This window comes from Dermacentor variabilis, chromosome 3, assembly GCF_050947875.1.
Source record: "Dermacentor variabilis isolate Ectoservices chromosome 3, ASM5094787v1, whole genome shotgun sequence".
NCBI lineage: Eukaryota > Metazoa > Arthropoda > Arachnida > Ixodida > Ixodidae > Dermacentor > Dermacentor variabilis.
The window spans coordinates 173,838,820-173,857,972 of record NC_134570.1 but is presented as its reverse complement, the minus strand read 5'-3'; the positions used below and the strand labels follow the sequence as shown (position 1 = coordinate 173,857,972).

The window sequence follows — 19,153 nt, the reverse complement described above, 5'->3', positions numbered from 1 at the left end:
GTTAATTAGCTGTTCAAGCGTGCTTCCTACTGCACAACCCAAAGCATCTGCCATGACGCTCGTAGGAGGATCACTCCGGGTGGACCAGGAAGTGGCTGCAGAAAAGTACTCCTTTATGGCGACGAAGGCAGCGTCGGCAGATTAAAACCACTTGAGGGAGGTTCCATGCTTTAGGGGCTGTGGACCTGACAGTGCAGGACAGCGGCGCATTGAAGAATAAACCTTCGATAACAGTTGTCGAACCCGGGAAAATCACGCAGTGATTAGGGAACCGGAAAGCCTATGATGGCTTTCACTTTATCGGGAAGTAGACGAATGCCGTTGCTTTCGACCACATGACCAAATAATTTCCCAGAAGCGTACGACGATTTCGCACATTTTGGGCTTGATAAATAGGCTATGTTCGACAAAACCCTTGAAATTAAGGCCATGATGTTTCAGATGCTTGCATGAAGAAGAGCTGGCGACAAGAGCGTCATCAGCATAGTCCAAAACAAAGGGCACGTCGCGAAGACTGACGCCCAGAAAGCGCTGGAAGCGGCGCGCGCTGTTTCGTGGCCCGAAGGGCATGCGCGTGAATCGAAAAGGCGAAATAGTGTGACAATAGCTGCCTTATGAACATACTCCGGTGCCGCAGGGATGTGATGGTAGGCTTTCTAGATAAATGCACAGTTTCGAGAATATGGAGCATCGACGTACGTTGATGGCAGAGTCTTGTATTCAATAGTCGCCAACCACCGTTCGAATTCGACCCGCCACCAAGAGAACCAGCGCCCATTCGCTACATATCGCGCTGCAACATGAAGACCCAGGGTTGCCCTAACCACTGATTTTATATGTGCATGCTGCTTGCTATTTTACGTGTTTTATCCCTTCTCGGAGAAGCGCTTCGCATGCTCACTGTAAGATGCGCAGCACGACTTTCCGCATTCGTATCCCGCAGGAACGCAGCTGACAGCCCAACGCACCGAACGGTGCACTTGTTTGCATTGGCAGGTACACCGACCACTGCTCGTTCGCATGAGATATAACACTATAGCCACTCATCGGTGGCATCAAATATTGTCAGAACATATCAAAACAGATAGATTTTGTGCGTGTAAGCACCGTTGCATCACTCTGAATCGCAGTGATATGAGCGACCACACAACTTCGAAAACAGCAAGCGGAAGAGTAGTACGAGAGCGTTATGCTGCCTACTTAGCATTTTTTTGTATTCTCTTCATGCACACAATATATTCTGTAAGGTGGACACAGGTGATGACTTTGGGGGAACGCGCAGTTTTCTCGTGTAAACGCCGATGCCAGTATAGACACCGTTGGCAGCTGAACTACGCGATTGTTTACGCTGCTGTATGAAGGCGCGTACGCTTACTGCCCATTTCGGATACGAGGCAAGCAGTGCGCCTCGGAAGCTAAATAATGAGTCTGCATGACAATATGCAAAAATGCACCCATGTTTGTAGTCGCATTTAATTTAGGGAGGTGCCGGTGAGTGCGGCGGGCAGCTTAACGTCGAAAACAGCAACGTATTGATGTCGATACTGCTCCGTGTCGTGGCTGCTCGCTTTTCGTGTGTGCACTGTACGAAATGAGGAATGCTTTATTTAAAATCCGTATGGTCAAAACTGAAGTGCAGAAGTAGTTTTATACATCCTGATGGCTTAATTTGCTTCATTTCAGTCGCTCAGGCCCGCCAGCAGCATACGCATGAACTACGCGACTGTGACCTTAACCTAGGCGTAACCTTGGCTGAACGCGATCGGCATCGGCTCAAACTGTGTGTACGGATGGCGAGGGCTGAAATTCGTGCAGCCGACGTCTGCAGGGGACACAACTTCGCGCGACAGCAACTTCTCACGCCTTGCGCCAGCTCGCGATCGTCGATTCCTCGACGCCGCTCTCGTCACTGTCGTCTGCATAATCCCGGCATGCTCTGCATGCAACACTCCTGACGTCATACACAATGTGGCTTGTAACTGAGTAGCAGGCGAGGTAGGGTGTTGGAGGCAATTAATTAAATTCATTTGTAAAAACCTGTGCAACTCTCAAACCTAATTTTTTGAAGACATGACGGAAGTGTTCAGATGAACGTACCCAATGAATTTCATCGACATCAGTTGACATAGAAAAATCGCCGGAGTGGCCCTTTAAAGTTGCCTGGGACACACTGTATGATGGAAATCCACGGTTGTCGAGCAAGAAGGATGGATGGTGCTGGGAACAATACCAGCGAAGAGTCGACCATGTACACATCATTGTATTGCTACTATAGTCGACCTTGTAGTATTGGGTAGACGTTACTCAAAGGCCCGCGTTACATGGCCACCCCTCCTAAGTTGTATCCATAATCATAATTCTCGTGCGGGGACACCCTGGTGATCGAAGACGCTCCACCAGCTTCGGAATTTGTCTTTACCAGATTCAATAAATGTTTGGTAATACTAGTACTACAATTTCAAGTGGAGAAGACTGCCTCATTACCATCGGCACAGCAGCAGAGAAGCTAAACCACTGCATCATGCTGGTGGTGGTCTTCCGAATGATTGTGGTGCAAGTCTATCAGATGGAGCATTCGCGGTCTTCCACTTTGTTTCTTTCGTTTCGTTAACTAAACCTTTTGCCCAACAGCACAGGGGATGAGGTGCCCATCCCGACGCGCCACGGTGGCGCAGAGACTATAGCTTAGCACAACGTCTAGCTTTCCATTCTCGACCACGGCAGCACCATTACGACTGAAGCGGGATTCACGAACGCCCGTCCATATGGATTTGCGAGCCCACTCAAGGGCTCCAGGAGGACAAAATTAATCTGGGGCCTTCACGGTCACGTCTCCAGCAACCGACCATGTGCAAATTCGTGTGCTCTATAATTCTGAATGCGAATGAAATTGTTTGTGAACTGCACCCACTTCCCGGGAGAGATAGAAATAAACATTCGTCCACATTGAGGCGGGTCGTCTTCCTCGCAGCGCCCCGTTGGCTCGCGCCACTCCGCGTGTCCGCTGTGTCGGCTCGGCGTGATGCGTTCCTTTGTAACCTTTTCCACGCCAATGTTGTCCACTGGGTAGGTGGCACTAAACGCATTCCACTCTCCAAATTAACCAACATGATTTATAAAACATATCACCACGAATTACACACCCATCATAAGAAATAATGTTAATCGCAATAGCGAAACTTCTTTTTTATTTAGTTCTGCTACTTCTAGTGAAAACCCGCTTGACCTCGACTGCCTAATATTTGTGCAGCCTCACCGCGTCTATCTGTTCTTTCCCTCGGCAGTGATTATCACCCTTTACTGTCCGGATTATGCGCCAGGCTCATGGCGTTACGCAATTCGCATGCTCGAGAAGCAAGTCTCACGAAGCGTTCTTCATCCGCGCGTGCTTTCAAATACACCAAAGAAGAAGAAGAAGAAGAAGAAGCAGTTTTATCGGGACGAGCAGCACCACCGTGTCAGGGCAACAGCTTTTTCGCCTAAAAGAAAATCGACTAGCGTCTCGGCTGTGCCCTTAAGGAACGCATCTCAGGGACATCGGTGAGTGCTGGAAAATGCAAAGAACCGCATTTATAAGTGAAGAAACGTTTTCGTGGAACAAGTATTCGCGAAGCTCGGCGCTGGTATTCTTAAGCCTCGTTGTCACGCAGGTGTCTGCCGCACTCGCGTACTACTTTCAGCGGCAATGAAGGAAAGGCTGCGGGGGCGGAGCTTCTGCACATGTGTTACTGCGCTGGTCGGGCAGAAACGCTTTCGGTTTCTTGGAAACAGCTGTTGAATGAGCGTAGCCTACACGTGCGACAGTTTCACCATTACTGAATCGTGCGTTTTATACTTCATATTATTAGTACGTAAGATTTCTGTGTTTTCTGTTTCCTAGCTTAAAGCTCACGCGAATGAAAATGTGCGACTGTATTCAGAAGCGCCTTTACTTCTACACGCTACTGTGCCAGCCACTAGTGATGTATGACTATTGGCAAAGGCGATCAACCAATGAAAAACAGCACTTAGGAACGGAAAGCTTTGTGAATTCGACCCCAGGATTCCTGGCATCTGTGGGCGGCCGCCATGTTATTTAGGACGGCGCTGCCGACAGTGGGCCACCGTCCGGTATACTTCAACGGAGCTGCAACGTCGTGTAATGGGCCAAGCTATTTTTCTATGATGTCTGGCCATTTAAACGGGTTTTCTTTGGACGCCTCACAGCACCCTGCCCCTCCTCCCTCGGGAGCGCCATCGAGATTGGCCAGGTGGTTCCGGATGGCGTGGGTGCCGGAAACTCAGGTTATGCGCAAGCCGTCTCACCTCCGCTCCTCCTCCGTTTTCCGCCTCCAGGTCCCGCTGCACCCTGCTCCTGCGCTTTCGTCCTCTCTTCGCTATGGCCTTTCTTTTATCTACAGCTGCGCTCTGCGTTCGCTTTCAGTCTTCGCGGCGCTCGTTTGATCGGTTACGCCTTCACCGCCGACGCTCGCCGCAGGAATTGACTATCAAGAGCTGAGCTTTAAAAAAAAGAACAACAAATATGAGGGTGACAGCAGAAAGAATGGGAGGGGGGGGAGATATATTTAAGGAAAGGGCTCCCATGCTTTATATGTGCCGGAAAGCGTGGAAGTGAATAATAAAGTTAGTGTTAAGGGAGAGGCATGGAGCAAAGGAAAATGGAGAAATAAGTGAGGTTGAGAATTGAGCTTAGCTGCTGGCGTAACGTGTTTTGTGCCTTTGTTAGTGATATGGGAATTTCAGGTTCAAGTTACAGCTTTTAGCTGTTCTAAGTTGCCACGTGGCAAATTGGTTTCGGTCGAGGGCAGGCATCTAAACTTGCGTATGAGGTATGATTCTGAATATTTCCTTCCGCGAGGTAAACGGAAATTTGTTTGTAGTAGGTATATAGACTTGCTTTATCTAATATATCGCCATGTCCATTGAAGTGGCCGGCTGCTGCCTTACGTTAATTGTGTTTTGTATCTTCGCAACGGCCGTTGAATCTTGTAATTACTTGTTGTCCGGCCTCACCTATGTATTTTTGTTAAAGCGGCGCATTTTAGGCAGTAGACTATGTTGCTTGAGGTGCAGTTGAAACCCGAAGTCACCTTGAGAAGGTAATCCGACGCTGCACTTTTTACCGTAGCAGTAGATGGAATATGTTTGCATGTAGAGAACCTGGGGCTGTCACATGGACCGGATGTTTGTTTCGTTTTTGTATTCAGTTTGGCATATACAAGAATGTCCTTGAATCTAGTGTTGCGTCTGTAGACTACGCTGGGCGAGTCGGGAAAGATCTCAATAGTCTCGTTGCTGGTGGGAATTGGGTAGTATTAACTGAGAATGTTGTTCACGTTTGGGAGTGCGTTTGAGAATTTAATAGTAAGAAGAGGCGGTGTTGTTCTTGTGATTTTAGGGCGGTGTTTGAGTACTTCGGCTCGATCAAGTTTGGTTGCACCGGTGAAGGCTTTCTGAAGGGTAGTGTTCGAGTGGTTGCTGTGTGATAGGTGAAATGTTTCTTTAAGGTGATCGGCTCTATCTGTAAAATTGTTCTGGTTCGGGAGTCCAAGTGGATTGGGCTCTACGCGGTGTCGTTCCAGTGTCTGGTGCGTTGTCGTCTGCTGAAAAATGTCTGAGACGCATGCGCCGGGAAAATTCCGAAAGGTCCTTGTGAAACTCGAATTCATTTATTGTGTTATTCATGGGACAAAAGTTTAGGTAGGGCCTTGCTAAGCACCCCTATTTCTTCCGTACTTAATGTTTTTGAAATGTCTACAACATTAGACTGGTTTAATTTTAGACTTCAGCCACGTCTAGTATTCCTAGATTCGAGCTCCTTCTTGTTGGCGCGAGGTGGCTGTTTGCATGGAAGCTTCCTTTTTTATGAAAGTTCGTTTTTATTCTTCTGTTCCTGAACCAATTTCCTGCACTGCATTTCATGGTAATGTTATAAATCTTTCATCTGGTCCGGTGTCAGAGCAATGTTCTGAAGTCTGTAGCTAAAACTCTCGAGTTGTTCTTCGCAATGTTCCTTCGTTATATTCAAAAGTGAGAGTCCGGCATTGTTCAATGTTGTCAGCTAGTTTGATTGCTGGTGTGGTGGAGTGTTCCTATAGCTGGTACAGCCTTAAGTGTTAGTCCTTTACGGCTTATATTGTTCTGTGTGCAGTCTTTGTACGTTTCCAGATGGAAGGTGTAGCTCGCGCGTTTTTTGGTAAGTTTTCTATCCTGTACAAATTGGGCGCTTCGTTGCTGAGAAGGGTGATTAACTTGCAATGGCTATCACTTATTTCGCTTTTGGCGGGTAGATATGCACGAATGTGCTCCTATTGTCCAGGTTTCTTCCTGCATGCCTTGCTCAATTCCAGCTCTGTTTCTGTTTGACTCTGCGCGTGTGCAGGTGGGCGTGTGGATGTCTGTGTGAATACTTCCGTAGGGGATTTTGTGTTGTTTCTGATGGTTGTGTCTGCTTGCACTGCCGTCGATATCGCCCTTGGAGTAGTGTGTGTTCCCGAGGTGTGTGTGTTCCCGCGTGTTCCCGAGGTGACTGTCGCAGTTTGTTGTTCGGGGTGGCACGGTCGGCAGAATCGGTGGGGGTGGTCTCTGAGGTATATTTGAGGAGTGTTTCTTTTTGTACCTTTCATTAATAAAGGATTTGATGTGTTCGGAAACTAGCTGTATTCCTGTGCGGTTTAGCAGGAAGCCGTCCTCATCATTCAGGTTTCTGCAAACGCCTTCTTTCCACGCGCGCTGCTTCCACAAAACTTAGCATGCTGCTCGTGCAGCTGAGTGCGAGCATCGCAAAATTATACCAGTTCAAGCAGCCCAGCATTGCGCGAAAGCAAAAAAAAAAAAAAAGTCAACTGGGGCATTGAGACGTGCACCGCCACCTTTCTGTGCACGCTGGTCATACGCTGCTTTGTCATTGCGCGAACAAGAACCCTCTAATGCGGCTTATTCATGTGCATGAAAAAGACAAAACATAAAAAAACGATCAAGTTAATTCCATGCAGTCTCGTTGCACTTGTCATAACGGAATAATCGCTGCGTGAGTTGCGAAGTCCACATTTGAAGCCCATCGCCCACTGCTGTCTTTTCTTTCGTACCCAAAACACTCTTTGGGTTCGGGTTGACCTCCGTGGGCTTTCTGTCCGGGAAGTAAACCAAGCAGACCCTAAACAAAGGCACCGAATGGCCGTAAACGGCGCTGTTATCGCAAGCAGGGCACGCACCATCGCGCTGTTTGCTGCAGCAAAACGAATACCTACCTCATTTTTCCACTTGTGCCTAAACTTTCACTTTTTTTTAAGTTATGAAAAAAAATTTTCCTTAAAAACTGAAGCATTGGGTAATGATTCGTTATTTTCAAATGAAGGCATAAGAAGGTATACACAAGAGAGACCAAAAAAGCTAACATAATGAATGTGTTGTCCCTTTCGTGTGCATTATGCCTGCGCATTTTACGCCTGCCGTTTAAAACGAAACTACGAAATAGGATGGCTGCTCGCCCCAACAAGTGCCTTTAAAAAGCGACCCGAGTTACAATTTACTAAACTCTGGAGCTTCCTTTGCATCTGCTCACGTCGGTTGTCTTGCGAGGTTATACAGTAATGGCAGCAAGGTCACTTACTGTAGGAATTATGCAGGTGGCAGAGAAAGCGAACTGCGAAGTAGCACGTATTTGGTCCTTCCAGCTTCTAGTGCCCCGACCTTATCTTGAAAGAACGCTCTCATAAGAGCTCGGAATATGACGACAACATTTTTAAATGCACTTTTCCCAGCAAGCTATTCTAGATTCAGAAGCTTGTGATGTCGGTTACCTTCTTTAGTAGGCTGTAGTAGTCATGTGTTTGTTTACTTTAGACAAGGGACTGCTCCATCGCAAGGTATTCAAACACGTGATATGCTTACTGAGCAGAGTGGTAACGCGAATAAAAGAACAATTGAATGACGTCACAAATGGGGACGAGCGCGCGTCCTTGCTTGTCTCGTCATCCATTTGTTCTTTTGCTTCACGCTACCGCTCTCCCGAGTAATCATGACATGCTAACTAGCCCAAGCCGCTACCCTTTCTGGCGACGTAGAGTATAAATGTATGTTTTTGCATTTTCAACAAGAGTACCTGTGCTTACTATAATTGAGGGAGAAGTTACGGCCTTGCATCGCAATTTCTTTGGACGCGTAGCCATTGTAGAATTTCTGGGCATGAGGTCAGGCTCACCGTTGCTGATGTATACCTCCCCTTTCCTACTTCGTGCCAATATTGTCGAAATCTTGGGCGGAACTCATGCCCTTTCAGATTTTGCGTCACCATCGTTTTGTTTTTCTATCACAGACATGTCGCTTGAATCTTTAGGGCGTCTTATGAACATTCCGGCTTTCAGTAAGGCTGTCAATGGAACAATCTGTGCTTTTTTACTGCGTAAAAACTTTTCTGGTAACCATAAGCCCAATAGGCTCTCCCTTCTCTACTACTTGTGGTCGAAGGTACGAATTAACGCAATAGCGAGCACGGCTGGTGGGCCACTCAAGGACGTGCGGGTAAGGGTAAAGTACAGTACGGTGCCCATTCAGTGTGTACCGCACGCCCAGGTCCCCCAATTTCTTTCTGCTCTCCCTCAATGCACAATAAAGACTGCGCATGTCTTCAATAATCACATCCCTGAATGCGCTGCTGCGGGCAAAACTAGCTTCTTTACACTAGCTGCTCAATGGTGGCCATCGCACAGGGCGGCATGCAGACCTTCTAATCCTTATGTAATCGGTGTACCAGCGGCGCGGAAAACTAGGAGCACGACATTAAAGGACACGCACAAAACACACACGGTTGCCAACTGTTGATTCGTTTCTTCAAAACACGTCCATGAGAGGGATGAGGTAACTGACCCAGATTAAAGTTTTGACTCAGCATCTCTTCACTTCTTCTGTTGCTTCCACTTTCGCATTCACTCTACAATGTCTTCTCTGACATGGCTGAGAAGTACAACAATATTATACTTCGTAAAGCAGCTCTTTGCAGTTGGAAGGTCGTGGAGCACGAACTGCACGTGACCAGGAATGGAGACTGGGGGAACACTGTTTTTTCACCGTCTCTGGCATTGAAACAGGCATGAAGTTCGCAGCAGCGCTTGTCTGCGTGCGTGTCACGTCTATGCTCAGGATCACTTTCCTCGTGTTTCATTATCCTACAGCCGCGAACGGACGGCCCGCAAGTTCGCGTCGAGAGAGTCAGCCGAGCAACCACCACGGCGGACGAACTCCACGGGCGGCCAGGATACGCCGACGAACAACCTCGCGTGAGTGTGCGGTAACTCTGTTTCTCGTACTTTGTCTACTCCTTCGCCGCGTTTAACGCCTCAACTCGACGCATGGGTGCATTGACACAAGCTATGCTGGGCAGCTCCGAATGAATTTTGACAATTCCGGGCTCCGTAACATGCACCCGAACGCTCGATACAACAGCATTCTTGTATATGCGGCCACCGACACAGGGGGTCTCGTTGAGAAAGTTTGCTAACCATGTCGGAATTCACCGAGTGCGCTTCGCAGATACGGAAAGCCGGTATGCGCGGATTCGGCGAATAAGTGAGGAGCGAACGCTACGATAACCAAAGCAGTCACCAAAGGCGATCCTCCTTACGAAGCAACAACATTACGAATCAGGACGATCTGTTTTCTGAGACTTTATACAGCGCGAAGGCACACTTACCGTCGCCGTCCCCGGTGACAGGGCTGGACGGGGCTTTTCTCTTCCAGTCGTCTGCCCGAGAAGAGGTCGCGCCCCCAGAGTCCAACCGAGAAGGCGCCGACGCGGCAGCCGCGATGTCCGTCCACAAGAGACGGCGACATCGCGACGCCTCGGCGGTTGGCCGCGGAGGCGGCAAAGGTGGTGGGCACGGAAGGCGGCGCGGCCGCCACAAGAGCCCTCGGGAGCATCCCCTGCGCCAGCAGCAACGAAAGCAGAGCACAAAGGCTGACGACCTGGTCGAGATCACGACTACCAGCAGTGGCGGCGAGCTAGATCAGAGCAAGCTTCGCGCGGCCGCCTCCCGAAAGCGACAGCATTCTCCTGCTCCTCCCACCGGGGGCGCCCAGGCCGTGGCTTCTACACCGGGCGCCTGCTTGCCCACCTCCACGTCGCCGGATCCCACGAGGACATCGCGCTGTTCTAAAGGTGGGGCAAGTTCAGTGCGAGTTCAGCAATCACGATGATGATGATGATGGAGTTGCGCAGGCACAATGCAATGAGTTAAATTCCCGGGTTCCACGTGCCAAAACCACCATCTCACTACGAGGCACGCCACCGCACTGCGGGACTCCGGATTGATTTTCACCACGTGGTGTTCTTTAACGCGAACCCAACGTACTGTGGGTACGCGAGGTTACTCGTATTTCTTCCCGATGAGTATAAGGTCACCGCGACGGGGATCGAACCCGCGACCATGCGCTCAACAACGCGACGCCACAGCGACTCGGCTACCGCGGCTGTTTGCAAAAGCAAATTGAGCGCACTCGTAAAGCTCATTGATTGAGATGCAGCAAATACGGACGGTGGATGAACAGTCACATGTGGATTACATAGCTTTCTTTCTTTTTCTTTTTATTTATCAATGGGTCCCCCAGCGCCACTAAGGCCTTATCGGGGGTAACTGTTCGTAAAAGAAGTCAACCTTCTTGCAGTCCACCACTTCGTATGACAAATTATTCCGCTCTTCGATGGTCCGGGGAATGCACAAACAAGTCTGTCCTGGAAGGATATGACCTAACCTCCTAAAGATTCCGGAGTAGTTGTTCTGGAGTCTCCTGGAGTCTCCAGAACATTATAGGCGGCTTGCGACAATGCCGGTGTGTTAGATAGGACGGCATAGCTGAGAAACCTCGGGACAGCCCACGTATTCTTGCACGCTACCCGCGTTCACGAAGTGGAGCGTCACCATAATATTTTAGGTAGATATGTGGATGAGAAAAAATTAAAATGTGTTGCTTTTGCAGCGTCTTCGGTCAGAAGCTTACCCTCATGTAGTACATCTGGAAGGCCAAAATTAGCTATGCCGCATCCCGTCATAAACGCCCATAATTTATTTTTATGGAATTTAAAATCAGAAGCTCAGTTCTGAAAGGATGTATTACGACTTACCCGAGGTTATTCCTTGTATCACAATACTGAATCATATTGACTGTGGAAGGTAAATTTACTTTCACTCGAGCAATATTAAGAAAACGACCTGTGCCGCTTCTTCTTCACACAAATTACAGAGCTGTTTATCGGCGCTTTGACGCCACCCTATCGCTTTGTACATGAGATGCTAGGTGTGTGAGCGTTAACAAAATTACATATTCTTCCTTTAAATGCCACCCAAAGGTCATTGACATCTAGGTCATCACCATGCATTCGAACTACAAAAAAAAAGCATTACATTGGGTTACCACACAGTAGAACAGAGTCTTCAGAAAGGAACACGATATTATACACAACTGACGTGCTAAAGTAAAATCGTTGTTGGGGGCAGCGGGAGGTGAGGAGGAGTGGTAAAAGGCACTGACAGCAAATCTAGATTCATCGCTTCACACAGTGTGGCAGCAAACCAAATCTGCTGTATTTCCGGCTACTTAGATATCACTGCTTTGCAGCAGGCGCGACACAAGAACAACTGCGCCTCCACCGTGTATAAATCTATCCTTACGATGTACTTGGAAACAAGATGCAAAAAGTTTCGTTCTCAGCCATTGCTTCGCAAAGCCACGACTTGTTCCCAACGACACCATCCGCGCCAGTCGAACTGTTTAGTGCATCCAAAGGGTCCATTTAATTTTTGACGCTTCGACAATTTACATTATAAGAAGTGCCAGTTTATGAATTACCCGCAACTGGACATGCGTCACTGGCGCATAATTGGTGAAACATCCTGAGTAACACAATTCTATGCACATGCTATTTGGTTAATGGATAGTTCATCCTGAGACAACTTCATCATGAGCCACCTTGACCTCTCTTCACTTCTCTGTTTTCTCAGAGATACTTACGGTTTATTCGCTCTGTAGAAAATACATTCCCGAGTATATTATTATCGACAAAAAAAATGAGACAGACGGAAAAAGATAAGATAATAATACCGACAACAGTTTTGTCATCGGGAGTTGCAAATAAAGTTTTCATTCCTGTGCATGGGGCCCGATATGATCTAGTATACATTCCTGTGCGTATGACCCAGAGCATATAAATTTAGGGCACGGGTTCAATTGTGGTGTTAAATTTCGTACACGCAGGTATGAAATGATGTTCAAATTGCGAATTTGAAGCAGAGCCGCAGTGAAGACTTGCCTAATTGTAAGCATTACCGGGACTAACGCCATTCTCCTGGCTATCGCGGCGAATTCACGACGCTTCTCGTTCTAGAGGGCCCTTTGCCTTTTGCTGACCGCCTTTGCTAGTAATCTGCCTTGCATCAGAATTAGCTGAAAGTTTCTCTTACGAATGTTCGAAGCGTAAGAACTTTCTGTGAATACGGGTACTCATTTCTAGACGCCCTTAGAAGATTATTCCAATTAGACTACATAATGTGCAGGACAGATTATATGAACATGCAACTCATCGTGAGGTGGCCGTTATCAAATACAAGCACAGGAAATTGACGTTGCCATATTTTTCTGTGTAAGAGTACACCGTTAAAATAAATCAGCCAAACACACGAGAATTCCCTAAATCTTTCAGTGTGGCCGCCAAAGATCCGCCAAGAAAGGAAACGCGAGCACTTTCTTGCGAAGTTCGCAACACTGACATTCGTAGACGGCGACTGTTGTAGTTCCCAAGCAATGACACGCACGCGCGTGTGTGGGTAAATAACATATGAAGGAAATTGATAAATTGCGTCAATAAAGCATTTGTGCGCTTAATAGTGAGGCATTTTCCAATACTAAGGCGTTAGCTAAACCCTAAGGTAAATGAAGTGTTTTGAGGAAAAGCAATTTACGAAGTTCGAAAATTGTAATCTGGTAGTGGTTTCGTGTCACGAATAAAGTATAAATGACAATAGAAGTGTCCCTGTGACTGATTCCGATCGAAGACGCCCCAAGGGAGATAATGTCTGGCGAACATTTGATGGCGAAATTGAACTTCTAAACAACCTATTCGTAGTGCTGCAAATTCGCAACAGTATGCGCGAGGAATCTCCCTTTATGTGCCTGTTTTCGGCTGAACCTCTTGAATGAAGGACCTGCTGTTGAAGCGGCGCGATGTGCCAAAGATAGTCTTCCTCTTAATATGTCCACCGCTGCAGCCTTCGGGTCTTTCTTCGCTGCAATCTTTGTACACGACCTGAAGATCATGCGTCCGATCTGTAGTATGTGCGTGGGCGATTATCGTAGAACCCACGCATACAGAAGATCCGTCTGGCGATGAGGATTCACATGAGAATGTCATTCCAGTGCATTGGCATAGTCGCCAACAGTGCTTGGTTATTGGCTGCAAAAGCGGCTCAGGAATTACCATGAAATGTTAAAGCGTCCCTCACTACGTCTGGCCATATTGAGCGGACAAGCGCCGTGCATACAATGCACGCTAACAATCATGTCTGCTAAGTACTGTACATCGCTACGCGCCGTGGAAAGAACTGAAATTTCAAATCGAGCGCCGTTTGCAGCTCTCCTCGCCGGCGCCGCGCTCCCAACCGGAGAGTCGACGCATACCGCACAAGTGCGCCTACGTAGGTGGCAGGGCTGTGACGCCGCTCTTGGTGACACCTGACTTCGAGAATTATTCAAGGCAACATCTGTTATTCGCGTTATCTGCAGAACTGCTATTTGTGTTGCTTCAATAGACGGGTTAAAGTTTAGAGAACTAATAAAACACACAAACCGAATGTCTGCGTGCATTTGTTTTACTTCGCACCGCAGCAAGAAAGATGTACTTCTGTTTCGCCTGCTTGTTACCACGTCGAGCAGTCGCGCGCGGAGACAGTGAAAGTAGGCCATTTTCTACCGTGTTCCCGCGCGCGATCAAGCTCTGTGATCCACCTGTGTCTGCCCCAGTGTTCGTGTAGCACTCACTTATACCACTACTGAGGTATTGTCGTGCACAGCGCGCAAAATCGTGCGCTGCGCGAAACGAGACAAACGCAACAGCTTGCTCGACGCCGTCAGCGGAAGTGCGTCGCGCCGCAAGAAATCGAGGGGGAAAGAAAGAAGGCGGCGCCCGCAACGTCTGCGGCACGCGAGCTCCGGTATGGGAAACTTTCTCTTGCGGAGGCTAGAAGGGGGAAAGTGGAGAGAGTGTCTCTCATGGCAGCGGCGCTCGTCTCCTGCAGTCACGGGTTCGCGGCGCTGAAATATTTCCTTCTCGCCTAGAGGGTGCGTAACAACTTCCAGCGTATAACGGAAATTTAATATGAGACCTTACGAGGGGCCCTTGAAGGAAGAACCATTTACTCACTACCACTCACTTGGCCAATGGCCCCAGGCACTCGCCACAGTGCCTGGTTACGGAAAGGTCTTTCAGGAATATCACTTGCATTTTACGCAGTGACTACTTCGTTCAAGAAAAAGTTGCGCGTCTTGTTGCGCATGTTCTTTCATGTGGGTGTGAAACAGGATTTGGTGAAACGTGTATTCTTCGGCAAAATCACGAAAAGAACTGCACGTCTCTCTTTAGAAGCGCTTGTTATAAATAAGAAGCAGTGTGTCAGTGAAGCTTCCATTTGCCCTTTTTTCATCCAATTTCAGCTTCTTAGAGTCCCTATTGTTATAACTGTTCCGTAAGATAACACGGTGCAGTAGGTGGCCTTCATGGTGCATTGAGCATGCACGGCAATCATATATGCGGAAACGGTTGGTAGTGAGTGCTTGTGTGAAAAAGTAATTGTGTGCCGCTGGGGAGGGGGGAGGGGTCGTTCTTTCTTAGGTTGTTTGAGTGTATGTGAGCACGCGCGTGCGCGTACGTGAGTGTGTCCTCTTGTGCTTTGAAGCAAGTTAACGAAGTTGGACTAGCAATTAGTCCAGCTGCAAGTTCCATTTTTCCATTTGTTCCCAGGCCAGGGACTGCCGGACGCCGATCTCTTACACGCGAAACCATCGGAAGCCAAATTGGCCAGACCCGAGACTCCGCTAGCGTCGCCACCTGTTGCCCAGCATCTCGCCCAATCCGCGCCAGGGCGCGGATACGCCGAATTTCAGCTTCCGATAACAAAGCCCGTTGTCTCCTCGATCGAGTTTCCAGTCGCAGCTGCGCGACAGGGAGTCGACAAACCGGTGCCAGGGGACGCCGATCCGACACCGGAGTGGGTCAATCGATTGGACGGTGTGCCCAGCGTCTACAGGGAATTCGTGGAGCTGGCGCAGGCGGACACGCAGTCCGCCGACGGGAATGACGACGCCCGGCTGCCTGGCATCGAGGCGCTCGACAGCTACGAGTCGAAGGAAACCTCGGGGTCTCGCGCAGCCGCGCAGCAGCCGTACGCGCTGGTGTTCAGGACCGCGCACACGGCCCGGAAAAATGGACCGAGCGACACCAGCAGCGCCTTGGAAAAGCAGCACCAGGAGTGCGAGTCCGGGCAGTTGCCATCTACGGCGCTGCGCCGGTGGCGAAAGGCGCTGGCGGCGGCCAGAGTGGTGATGCTTCTGCCCAGCCGGCGAAAAAAGATCCAGCAGCAACAGGAGGAAGCCTATCGAGAGGAAGAGGTGAGGAACCAGCTGGAGTTCACGTCTGCATAGGCTCCGCTCGCCCGTCTTAGGACGCCACCAGGGCTACATTGAAGTGTGCCATCGAGGGCAGAGACTTCATCCTTGGCCGCTGATTCACGGTGACCAAGGATGCAGGGGCACATGCCATGCAGGGCGCATCCCATGCAGGGTGCATTCTGCAACGACGAGCATGTTTAGCTGTGGCGTTACGCATTCACACCTTTATTTTGCTCTTCCCACCCCCATGGGAGTGCTCGCTGCTGAGTCAGCAGCCACTGAGTATGTTAAGCTTGATGTGTACCACTGGATAAATATCCGAGCTGACAATTCGGGCTAAGGCGTTTGTGGGCATTATTGACCGCTCTTCCACACCACTGGGTAGCGGCTCGAATGGACAAGCAGAACAAGAAGCAACGAGCGAATCCCGCTACAGAAAACTGAAGCAGTAGAGACCCATTATGGCGTCAACAAAGGTTCACTGAAGACCGGCCCATAACCTGTGGCCCATAGTCGATGGCCCATATTGGACCTAAAATGGTTCAAAAACAGTGGCACATACCGAGTAACACAAGAAAGTCTGACGGTTGGTTTCAAACTTGGCTCCCTCGGGACAGCAGGCCGATCGACCCTTTGACGTTGGCGGGTAAACAGTTAGACACGGACAAACGCACACACAAACATATAGCACTCAGGGTTAGGTTCCCAAAAATTCCTAGTTCCATTAAAATACCTCGCCAAGGCTCATGGTTTCCGAGATCCAGTGACACTCGAGCCGGGGTCCTCAGAGGCCATGCAAAGATAGTTGAAATTGAACTTGGGTGCGCCACATGGGAGGTGAGCATTCTTCCGCGAGAGCGAAAGTAAGGTTACTTCTACTCCTAGTAATGAGCAACCCAAATCGCAATCGTAAAAGAATAGGAAGGGAAGAGGTCAGGAGTAACTATACGAGGATGCTAAAGCGAGCAAGTGGGAAATTATTCGTTGTCAGCAGCGTAGGTAGATGTACAAAGAATAAGGAGCAACATCTAATGTCTAGCATTGCACTCTTGCTGTCCCCTTTTTTGCTCTGAAATTACTTGTTTCCAGGATTCCCAATTTTCAGCACTAAGTACTAGCATATATCTGAACTCGACGGGGCTTATAATTATACCTGTGATGGTACCTTCCTGAGGAACACGTTCACCGTGGCTACTACTTTAGACACTGCCAAATTACACGGTATTGTCAAATTCGCCACCTGCTCAGTATATAGTTGAAAAAGAGTGCAGCGACGCCCTCACCAATTGGCTTAAGTCGCCGATGTGGTGGAACTCAGCAGTGCCTAGAATAGCATTCCTAATGCTACGGCTAGAATCAGTAGCTTTTCCTACGAACGCTACCAGAGGACACACTGGCACTACGATCCTTCAGCTGTCATGCGAACGACAGATAGGATTTGTCTAATCTTTGTGCATGTGTCTTCTGATGTTCTTGTGACGTTAGTTTTTCTTTCATTAATTTTTTTTTAGATTTCCGAGCAATTGCAGTTTTCTAAACACGGCAAGACAACAAGTCTACTGCGTCGGCAGCGTAATAATTTGTTGAAAAGTATCCAATGCCAAAGTTGCCAAGCTACTTGAAGTCAGGAGGATGAAATTTAGGCAAATCCGCGTACTCTAGAAGAGTATAGGCTTGGACTGGTCGGTAATGCATATTTACACTGGAAGCATAGCGCGGAAAGGACGATTGACTAGACAGGACAAGCGCTTGTCCTGTCTGGTCTTTGTCCATCGTCCTTTCGGCGCTATGCTTCCAGTGTAACCCGGTACTATGCCGTAATTTCCAAGCTTGTTGAACCGCTTCCTTACTTGCACATGCCCCAAAACAGTAGCAGCAGGGTTACCACTATAGGAATTGCTGCCGCAAACTCTGTTCTGGAGGCCAACCTCCACAGCGCCGTCCTGTAAACCTCGTGCAGGAAAGGAAGAAGAAAGAATTGAAGTCCAGCGCTGAACGGCGCACTCGGCTCGCGTTGGCATCCGCGGCCGCCTTGACGCTTCTCGCTTTTATCATCTGGCTCGGAGCAGACGACACGGCGACCGGCGCCCCGTCGATCCCGCTTTGCACAACCGAGGGCTGCCGATGGCATGGGTTCTGGCTCAACATCGCCGCGGACCCGGCGGCCAAACCCTGCGAGGACTTCTTCGCCTACGCTTGCGGCAAATGGAAGCGTTCGTTTGAGCTGCCGTTCGACCAGCACATGCACCGGCTCGCAGCCACCGCCGTACAGAGGCAGGCAGACTCGAACCATCAGCTCTCGTACAAAGAGCTTGCAACGACGCCTAAGCTTCGCCTTTTAGATGAAGCTTGAGCTCGGGCGCAACTCCGATGTCGCCTATTTGAAATACAAGTAAAACACGGAAACGCTTTTCTGTGATAACCACAGGGCCGATTTTAATGAAATTTGTTACATTTGCGATAGGAGGTTAAATTCTAGTGACTGTTGGGAGCAGAATTCCGGCTGAAGACCTGAAATCTCAAAACAAATTTTCTATAATTGGTAAGTTTGAAAAAATAAAAGCAGGAAGTTTACAAATTCGTAGCTCTCCACCCAGAACAGATATCGCAGTTCGGTAAACTGCATCCACTAGAACATTCAAAGCGGACACATTTGATATGTCAGTTCTCGTCCTAACGTGAATTTGTTACATCGTCTACGCGGTTTTTACAATATTCCCACTCACATATTAGTGATAAACTTGAAAGTTATGTTAATACAGCAATGTTGTCAGCTTTCGATGTATTATTAGATGATATTTATAGAATTGTTTTCATTGCTGAATTACAGAGTTGTAAGCTTTATAGTTTCGTTCTCTGAAGATTTGCGATTTTTAACAATTTTTATTGAAACATTGACGGCGTAAGTCGAAAATTCGGCACCATTGGTCACTCGATTTTAACATTTTGCTGCAGATGCAACAAACCCCATCAAATTTGGTGCAGTGGTTGCCGAGAAAACGATTTCTCCCCGTGTATTTAGATAGGAGGCCTCGAGCTCAAGCTTCCTCTTAAGAGTGGCACACGATAGCGTCATCGGGCCCCGTTGACGCCGACCCCGACACCGTATATTCTGCGAGGCGGGGCCCGATACAAAGCCATGGTTTGAAGATCCCGGCGGCAGTGCATAGGGCAGAGCAATGCCTCGTACTCCCTTGAGGCAGAGGCTGCATGCAGTCATTTATCAGTGGCTCATACGCCCGTTAGCAAGGAAAAAGGGGCTTGTGTTTGAGTTTCCGGGTAACAAAATCATGTTTTCTCGAATATTCAAATTATTTTCTCCGATATTCTAATTACAGTGCGACGCTATCATGTCTGTAGCTTGCGTTCAAGTCGGACTTAGCCAATTTTCTGACGTTTACTTTGATAAATTCAATTAATTCAGTAGTGCCTCTGCGCTACGCTGAGGGCCTGAGTAGTTGTGGTTCGGGAAGATTTTTGGGTCTGACGGACAGCGCCG

The 19,153-nt window shown here is 48.6% G+C and overlaps 1 protein-coding gene across 1 annotated transcript; it reads left to right on the top strand.

Moving 5' to 3' along the window:
• The first annotated feature begins 9,179 nt into the window (after window positions 1–9,179).
• Window positions 9,180–15,933, top strand: LOC142574330 (uncharacterized). The gene is made up of 3 exons (XM_075683442.1): window positions 9,180–9,278; window positions 9,739–10,156; window positions 15,008–15,933. Exons 2-3 carry the CDS (start codon window positions 9,805–9,807, stop codon window positions 15,685–15,687), a joined length of 1,032 nt encoding a protein of 343 aa, XP_075539557.1. The 5' UTR covers window positions 9,180–9,278; window positions 9,739–9,804; the 3' UTR covers window positions 15,688–15,933.
• Window positions 15,934–19,153: the final 3,220 nt, after the last annotated feature.

Coding starts and splice junctions, on each gene's coding strand:
- LOC142574330 (XM_075683442.1), top strand. CDS start 9,805: ATGTCCGTCCACAAGAGACGGCGACATCGCGACGCCTCGGCGGTTGGC. Junction 10,157..15,007: donor GACATCGCGCTGTTCTAAAG/GTGGGGCAAGTT, acceptor ATTTGTTCCCAG/GCCAGGGACTGCCGGACGCC.